General features: G+C 39.8%; 1 protein-coding gene across 1 annotated transcript; it reads right to left on the bottom strand.

Moving 5' to 3' along the window:
- Window positions 1–4,174: 4,174 nt before the first annotated feature.
- Window positions 4,175–4,612, bottom strand: LOC111047043. The gene has a single exon (XM_022332710.2). It carries the CDS (start codon window positions 4,610–4,612, stop codon window positions 4,175–4,177), a length of 438 nt encoding a protein of 145 aa, XP_022188402.2.
- Between the last annotated feature and the right edge of the window lie 5,070 nt (window positions 4,613–9,682).

Below are 9,682 nucleotides of genomic sequence, written 5' to 3'. Positions count from 1 at the left end.
TGGTGAAACCCAACAGTTTCCCTATTGAATCTTGTGGTCGTAAATCCAGCTTAGCACTGCTCAAAACTATACACTTTAAGGTTGATGGATCTACAGTCACCTGGAAATCAACATCATTTTCCGACAGCCTTTGTGCAAGCAAGTCAGTAATTGTAGAAAATTCAAAGCTACCTGTTGGTAATGATACCTGATGCAGAACCAAATCCTCCTTGTCAACAGTAGTAGCTGGCATTCTCCTTTTAGTCCTTTTAGGCAATACTGTACCATCCTTATCATCATCATCAGACTTGTCAGGTTTATGCTTCTGATGTTTAAGCACCTCGCTCCAATACTCTTCAAATCTTGCTTTAGCCATACTCCGTAGCTCATCATGTGTTATCTCTGCACTAGTAACACCCTTCTTAGAAATTCTATTACTTGCATAAAAATGTAGTACATTATTGAAACCTTCCTCAATATTAGGTATTGAGTTGCAACTTGTAAAGCTAATCAGACCAATTTCCCATTCACCACTGCTCACATCAAGTGGTGGATAAAAGTCACTCTTTAGTATTGATGTCCTACCTCCAAAACACAACATCATTGTTGTTGCCTGCTCAACATACAGTTGCACAATGAGTAGCAATCAGCCTACACTCGTTATTTATAGGGATGGAAATAATGTACAAGAGAGATAGTGAATCATTTATTTATTTTCATCAATCAAAAATTGTAAACACAAATGCCCACAGATGTGTGAGTAAAGATCTTCCTGCTTCTGATCATAGTTGTACTCAATCCTCGATGCTGGCTCCAGTCCTTTGTGCATATAGTTGATAAACTCCTGTGGCGGTCTCAGGTTGCCAAATCCATCAAAGTAGTGAGACACATCATCCTTCTTCACATAGCACACCCAATGTGTGCCAGCTCCAGTGCTGGTGTCCAGGTTGATAATGCCGCATTCTCTCCTCCAGGGTCCATTCAATGGTAGAGCATCCCGCATAAACACTCCTCGAAAGTGCTTTAGCTTCAGTTGACATGCATACTTGTAGAGATCAGCATCGGTAAGGGCTCGATCAGGTAGGGCAACTAGCGTCTTCTCTTGCCGCCACATTGACGGCAACGTGCCCCATTTCCCTGCATCCTGCGCTGTTGTCTCAGGTACAGTCCTTTACCTTTTTTACCAGAACATCTCTTTACTCGTTTTTGACCACAAGTCTTTGTTGTCTTACGTCTGCGGTGTACTCCTCCACCAAACTTTGCTTTAGCCTTCATGATGTTGGTCACTGCTAGTGCTGCAGCCTTCTCAAGTACTCCTGCGTCTGCAGATTTTACCACGCTCCAAGCTTGATCTGCCAAAATGTTGTCTGCTACTGCTCTGCTCGATGTATCACTGCTCCTCGAGTAAGCAATGTCGTGCTCCTTACAGGCTCGATCAAGACTATTTATACCAGGATCGCCTCGTGCCAACCGCTTCTCTAGCTTTGTACCAGGTCCACAGTACTGGTAACCAGGGATGTGAAGTTCAACAGGTAGAATGTCAATTGCCTTGTTCACCAATTTTCCAGCACTCTTTTTAACTATTGAACCTGCAACTTTTGCAATTGATGACAGTACCCCTCTTCCCCGGTACTTCCTCTCTCTCTTACATCCAGCCATCTAATGTTTCTTAACGGTTTTAGCAGCTGGTTCTATACTTTTTTCGGTGTGGACAATGTTTGTGCGGGTGGTGTTGTAGGAGGGGGTTCCGGTGATCCCATAAGATCTATGAAACGTTTCTTCATTTCATTAGGTGACAATCCCTTCATAGTTTTAGCATTTTTCGGATCTAACACAATGTCTAAATACAATGAAAACATTTTACCAGCAAACTCAATCAGCCTCTTCTCAAGATATCGATTGTTCACTCCATCAGTAGGCTTAATTGGATCCATCATATCAGTAAGTATTGAATCATTGAGACTTGTAAATACCTGTGATGTGGTATTGTCCCTTGTCTTTGGCAGCCACATTGAAATCAGTTCTCTACATGTTGAAAAGTTGACAGCATCCCTGTCAGCACGTGGATTTCCCAAATTGGTCAAACGCCTGTAGCGAGCATTAATGTTTCCTATGGAATCCATGACTTGACTGCTATACATAAGCAAAGCAATGTCTCTTATATAGTGAAACTAGTATGCAGGATTAGCAACAATGTAGCCACCTTCTACCAACTCTTCTAAAATTGAATTGATTTCATTCTCATGTCCAGTGTTGCCAACTGCCTTGGACTGATCCAATAGTTTCAGCCTGTCCACAAGTTCATTGGGATCATTGTAGTAGACGTACTCAATCTTGGTACGGTTGTTTGCCACCATATTGAATGGCGCCACAAGTCCTCTGCCACTGACCTTGCTATATTTGGGTTTAGCATTATTGAGCAGTTTATGGATCACTGTTCTATACTTTGTATCATTCGAGTTTTTACTCTTACCATCTGGATCATGATTTTCCTTATACAAGTTTGTAATGTGTAATATCCGAGTGTATGCCACCTCATCACTAGCCAATGCAGTAATGGGTTTCTTTTTGAAAATGAGTTCACAAAGTCCACGTGTTGCATCAAATCTAGTCACGTTTGAAGGATTGTTAGGGTCAGTCAGAACAATCTTTCTTCCATCACTTCCAAAGGTTAACAGTTTGTTACCCAAATAGTAGTCATTACCAACAACTTCTGGTCCATATGTTTTGTCAGAGCTGCTATCACCACTCATAGCTCTATGGAGATAACGCCCCACTGGTGTTCCAGTCAATCCAACCTCGGTCATTGCTTGTCGAATCCTCTTTTGGCTGCTGGTTAGTAATGCTTCCTGAGCAGTAGCACCCTCCTCCTCCTCCTCCTCATCCACATCCATCACATCACTTTCATAATCATTGGCACTTGCAGATGGCTACAATTTGCGTGCAGTACTCGGGGTACTTGGAACTGGGCTCAACTGCGAAGCTTCTCCAATCCCTTCAAAGGTCAAAGGAGTCTCCTCACCAATTTTGGGCAGACGTCTTACCGCTTGTTTCAGGGGTCGGGACAGCAATGGTGTTGGTGGCGGTGTATGTGGTGCATGATGACCTACAGGAACTGCAAAATGTCTGCGATGTGGGCGTGGTTCTGGAGATTGTTCATGTAGTGGTTGTGCTGCTGCTGCTGCTGGCTGTGGTGGTGGTGGTGGTGGTGGTGTTGCCAAATGCTGATTGAGAACTTCAACTATATTGTCAAGTGGTTCAGTTAGTGGTTTAAAGTGTTTTGCATGCTGCTCCTCTGCCACTTGCCTTCCAAGAGTCAGTTCCTTGTGTTTCCTTTTGATGTTACGTCGCAACTTTGCAATTGCCTTGATGGTTGGTGCAATCTCTTCTACAGTCTTTTGACGGTGTCTATTGCTGGAGACGTCCATCTTGCTCAACGTACCAACATATACTGAAGCTCAACTGACACTATGCATCAACTAAATACGTATCAAGCCCATTCCTGTAGCGCCCTCCATTTCTGTCCAATGTCCAATCAATCACTAGGAATGAGTGTGCACCCCCAACTGACCAAACCTTGTTACACATATCCTTAAACTGATCAAAGGTCATGTCAGCGCCGACATGATCTCGGTACAAGTGTTTCATGTTTAGCTCATCCTGTTGAAACATGACAAGAAAGTTTGCATTGTCACGAATCAGCTGTTTTGGAATGCGGCTATAGGTCTGTGCTAGATAAAACACAACAACGTCACTGTGTCGGCCTGCACTAAAGTACTTCCTGATGGTATCCTGCTGCTCACAAATCACATCGTCGAAAATAATTATTGAGTTGGGTGGCAGCTCATGCGGGTCGGGTATTTCTTCACTTGTATCACACTCGACATAGTTTATTCCATTTCCTGCAAGTCCTTGCATGATTGTACGGAGCAGCTCATACTTGGACTGGAATGTAGTCTTTGAAAAAAGGTAGATGTTTGAAAATTGAATTCCTTTCTCATCAAAAAGCATATTGAATAGTAGGTTGGTTTTGCCGCAACCAGAAGGTCCACATATAATACATCTCATATGATTGGGGAACAATGGTCCATGACGCTTTTTCTTTGTATCCATTTCCACCAAGCCACACCCCCTAATCACTTTGTCAAAATCGATAACTCTAAACTGGTTTTTCTGTTGCACAACCTGTTTCATCTTACACAAGATCGTTCTTATCAATCCATGAGTCGTGACTGGAGCTATATCCTTTCCAACGTACCAACAGTTTATTCCCTCTTTTCCTCAACACTTTTTCAATTTCGAAAACACTGGGCACTTTTGTCTTTACAATTTCTTCAGAATAGAATCCTCCTTCAATGGGTTCACCTCTATAGTCCTCCAATTCATAGGTTACAGGCACTGTAGGTCGCACACGTCTTACTGTGAACAGTTCATTAGTCCAATTGGCTAGATATCCCTTGTCAAACGTCTTTTTATACTTGCTGATTCTCACTTTATCACCAGGCTCAATACTCTGACTAGGACCTGGATGAGGTTTGCTGACCAACTTTTCCTTATATTCTTGCCTTTGTTTGCTGAGCCTGGAAAGCAACAGCCTCTCATGCTTCTTGCTCTTAACGTCAACTGGCCGCATACCTGTTGTTCGATGGACCCGTTCATTATACTCTTTCAAGAGTGAGGTTAGGATGCCTGTCTACAAATAGGTTACTTGTTCAGTAAACTTTGTCCACATAAGATGTTTGAGCGATCTATTGAAACGTTCAACTATAGATGCTTTCTTATCAGAAAAAGTTGAATAATGATTGATGCCATACTTTTGCATAAGCTGTTGAAACTTACTATTAAACCATTCCTTTCCGTCATCAGTTTGCAAATTCTTCATGGGATTCTGTTCAAATATAGGCTGCATTGCCTTAACCACTTCATCAGCTGATTTGCTTTTAATTGGTATAGCAAAAGCAAACTTACTAAGACAATTGATTATTGTAATAATATATCTATAGCCTTTGTTCTGTCTTGCATATGGTAGCATCTCTACAAGATCAGCCTGATAAAGATCATCAAGACCTTTCACAGTAACCATTCGTGTAGGGAACCTCCTACAAGCCTGCTTGTGCAGCTCTCTCGCTATAACAGTCTTATCCATACTGACTGATAAAATCTATGTCATCAACTTTAAATAGTCTATTATGCTAATCCAAACATTCTCCATATCCTGTGGAAGAGGATAGAGATTGCAACTTTTTTCTTTTCATAACCTCTACACTTTGATAGTGCAGGATGTGAGACGCCTTGTACTCTTACTTCTACATGATTCAGAGGTTTGAGCAATAAGAGACAGTTGATTTGATACGATTATATTGTAGTCATACTCTAGTACACATTGGATACAAAGAATATTATCAGACATATATAAATAACATCTCAATCATCGAGGTTTAACAGCACATAGTCAAATAATGGTCCTAGATTAGTACACATTTCACAAAATGCAAAGCTATAAGGAAAGTTCAGAATCATCATCTGTCTATTGTGACAAGGATAAAGTGTAGCTGTTGGGAATGTTGAAGAAATCACATCAGCAAAATTCTCGAAAGTTCCAAAAGGATCATAATATCCTTCTCCAATGTTGAATAGTGGCTCAACACTCCACCTTGCACTCATGACAAACATGCAATCACCGCAAGGGCATGGTGATTCAGGATCTGCTGGCGCCATTGCTGATTGAAGTACTGGATATAGATGTTGTTGACAGCCCATGTTGATAGCAGGATGAGCACACCTCGACTGACTTTGTGATAACTGCTTCAAGGAAATCCAGCGATGGGTGGAGACAGTTGCTTATGCGCAATGGATTGTTGACACTTCCTGGCATGAGGTATGACGTCACTTTTCAAGCAATTTTCTCAAAATGCTGTACTGGGATGCATCACCTTCTATTTTATAGTCATTGGTCATATCAGCAAGCTCATCATTTGATAAGGGACGTGACCGTTTAGCAGGGATAGTACTGCTTCCTGACTCATTGACTTTATCAATGAGCTCATCATGTGATGAGGAATGTAACCGTTTAGCTGTTGTAGTACTGCTAGCTGCCTGAACCTTGGGAATTTCTTGAGAGTCAATCATCTCTTCTTCCTCATCCTCCTCCTCCTCCTCATCCTCCTCATCAATGTGTGCTAGAGTGGGGATCTTGTAATGTCCATGTGCAAGAGTTGTAATTCCATCATCTAGAATATACCTCTTCTCATCAGCTTTGCTCAATGCCTTCTTTCTCATGACTTGGGTCATGATCTGATGTTTCCTAGTACCAAACATTACTTGTTCTCTATAGATATCCTTGTCACCATATAGACAATCTAGATAGTCTTGGAAGCCTATGTAACGTTCAGCATCTGGATGCATTTTTGAGAGTTCTCGCCCAAGTATTGGTCTCCTCACTCCTTTAGCTTTCTTTATCAATCCACTTGTCAGCTGATTTGGATCACTATTGTAACACCTACAGGCATATAGCTTCGATCGTAAGCCTACATACTCAAGTGGCGCTCGGCCAGCATATTCATCTTTAAACTTACCAAGCACCATTTTGTTTGCATCTGAATAGCATGGGTGGTCTGGTGGGTACTCTGAGGTGTCAAAGGTATCTTTCAGTTGTTGGTTGTTGATGATATCTTTGTACATGTCCTCTGTCTTGACAAGGTAGAACAAGCTATCAGTATCTTGATATAAGAGCTGAAGACGGTCCTTGTAGATGGGCTTCATGATGTTATAATGGAATTCGTACATGAGGGTTTTACTGATGTCAAGCACTGATAACCCTATATAGATTGGCTTATTGAGCTCCACTTTTTCCTTATGCATCGTAACAGCACAAATATTCTCTCCAAATATGATACGATCCTTGTACACTGGTCGAGCAATCAGTTTCTTCAATCGCTTCTCATCATTCACTAGCTCCATGCTCATTCTTTTTCGCACATTTTCCATTGTCTTACCAAACACAGCATTGTTCATGAGTTTGAAAAAGTTCTTTTCAAACTTATTCTTTGACTGCTGTCTTAGCTTTGTATTAAGCATGATGTAGGGTGCTAGGAAGTCCTCCTGCTCAAACCTTACACCTCGATGAACTTTAATGTTTTTTAATCCATGCTGTACTGCCTGTTTTAGGGTGCGGTAGTGACATACATAATGTTCGCGATTGCATAGAGCTGTCATGAGTCGTATATGATTAGATTCAAGAGTTTTCTTGTTCTCTGCAAGAAATGGGTAATCATTGTGCTCATCATGCAATTCAGAAGGGTACTCAATGTCCACCTCCAAGATGTAGACAATCTTCTGAACATCTCCAACACCCTCAATACCTCTGCTCACCCCCTCCAACTCATCTTTCTCCATCCACTGGAATTTCCGGCATGGAAGTGGTTGGCACATTGCCCAGCCGTACAGGTTGTTCGCATCTGTGTACAGGAGATATGATGTAGGTGTATGATGTAGGATGCAGGTTGACCTGGATGACCTTGAGGTGGGTGTGGTTGACCTGGATGACCTTGAGGTTGGGGGTGGTTGACCTGGATGACCTTGAGGTTGGAGGTGGTTGACCTGGATGACCTTGAGATAAAGGCCGGTCCTGGCACACTTGTGTGCCAGGACCGGCCTTTTATATCTACTGATATAATTTCATGAGTATAAAATAAAAATATAATTATATGAGTTGCAAATTTATCATTCTATAAGAGTTGGTTCAATGAACCATTGAACACATAGGACGAGCCGCCACTGTTTACAATACATCCCACGGTGTGGGATGCTTTTCGTGGATTAGTGTGGGTCTACTTTATGGAGGGCCATATGAGCGTATAATAGAGGTACTGTAAGATATAGGCCATACGAAAAATCAAACATGGTGTATTTCAGATCGAAAATTGGTAGATTGTTTGTTTTTTTATTAAATTCCAATTTTACAAAGATTAACATCAACATTTTTAGGAGCTCTTAGGAGTTATAGGAAGGAGAATTAATCAGCCTGCAAATATAAAAATACCTCTTGAGGAGAAAATACTTTTTACAGTTTGAATATTGAGCAAACCAGAGACATTCTTTGCTGCTGATGACAGATATAATTTTTCTCAAAGTACTGCTCATAGAACATTCTATGAGATAGTGGATGTCATTGCAGCTTCAGTAGATGAACATGGTCGACACTCTTGCAGTAACAAAAGTCATCTGGTGTAATTAATAATAGCCTTTACTAACTTCATAACTTGTGCTTGCTACATAAGAACTTCCTCTAATACAAGATTATCACCGGGTTGCACAACGGTCTGTTAACTTTTAATCCCAAATAAATTCCACTTTTGTTGCATTAGTAGTCCACACATGAACCTCTGTGGTGACTTCTGTAACTTAAAGAAAACAATGATATTAAAACATCATTAAGTAGTGAACATGATTGTCTTCCATAAGATAGGTCTACTAAGCATTATGTTATAATTACTAGTAGTGCAGTCTATATACAGTGGTGCTTGCAAAATATATTGTAGTTCTTAATTTTTAATATGATATAAAACACTCTCAAACAGGCTGTATCAGTGCCACTTTTTTGAAGTTGTTTTTTGAAGGAAACTTCAAGCTTGGCTACAAAATCTTAGAGAAGCTTGATTAAATTACACCGGAAGAGTAGCTCAAATAATGTTATAATCATGAACATATAACATAGAAGAAACGCATCTATAGTGAGGTCACGTTATATTGGCAGTAGAGTAATATAGAAGAACAACGTTGCCGATTTTCTGCCTAGTCAATGCCTTTTATAGTGGATAGCTGATACCAGTATATCTTATGTAATATCAATTGTTCATTCTTCTTCAGAACAATCAATTTATTGTACTCATCAAGTGAATTTACTTTTCAATAAATATAATACACTTTCATAATTAGATTGAACATTTTGTTAATAATTAACAATTATTGAATATATTCCTACATTGTAAAAAATCTGGCAAAAGGATAGCAACACCAATGTTAATCAAATACTGGCTTTCAATCAAATACTGACTATCCTATGGAAAATTAAAGGTTACAAATTTTCCTAAACATTTTATTCGTCTCATAGTTTTAGAGATTTCCCTATACTGTAAGTCTTCTATGTTTTTCTCTGTATCTTCTTTAGTATTGACAAAAAGACAGACTTCTTTCAATTGTGGAGTAGCTTGGTTTAAGTTTTCAGAATGCAATGGGTTTAAAGCTGCATATTAGGCTATACACCAAAGTTTTCACAGATTCTTCTATAAAAAAGTTGTTGATTATCTTTAAAAATTTGCTGTTCTCAAACAATGTAGAGCAACAAAAGCTGTCAAAATTTTCGCTTAGAAAGCATAGCCTGCATGGACTTGTAATGAAGGAAAATTTTGTTGGCAACTTTCTCAGTGTTTTCGACAATGTATGGAAAACAAAAATCATGTTAGATAGAGGGATTTTTACAAGTTGATGAAGCAATTTTTCTGTAATTTTAACATAATTGCCACAATTTGTTGAAAACTTTGAATGACAACTCCAATGTAAAAGCTCCAAGTTTCTAGCTTGGTGTAAATTATCACAGTCTCTACAAAAAATAGCAGCAGAATATTGTAAAATTATTCATACAATGTGACTACTATCACTAATCGTTATTATGTGATAGAAATTATATTATAAGAGGATTGCA

Source organism: Nilaparvata lugens, chromosome 3, assembly GCF_014356525.2.
Source record: "Nilaparvata lugens isolate BPH chromosome 3, ASM1435652v1, whole genome shotgun sequence".
Classification (NCBI taxonomy): domain Eukaryota; kingdom Metazoa; phylum Arthropoda; class Insecta; order Hemiptera; family Delphacidae; genus Nilaparvata; species Nilaparvata lugens.
Note: the sequence above shows the minus strand (reverse complement) of the source record. Positions and strands in the feature narration are given on the sequence as shown.

What these genes read in the sequence shown, in the direction of transcription:
- LOC111047043 (XM_022332710.2), bottom strand. Translation starts at nt 4,612, where the DNA reads ATGCGGCCAGTTGACGTTAAGAGCAAGAAGCATGAGAGGCTGTTGCTT.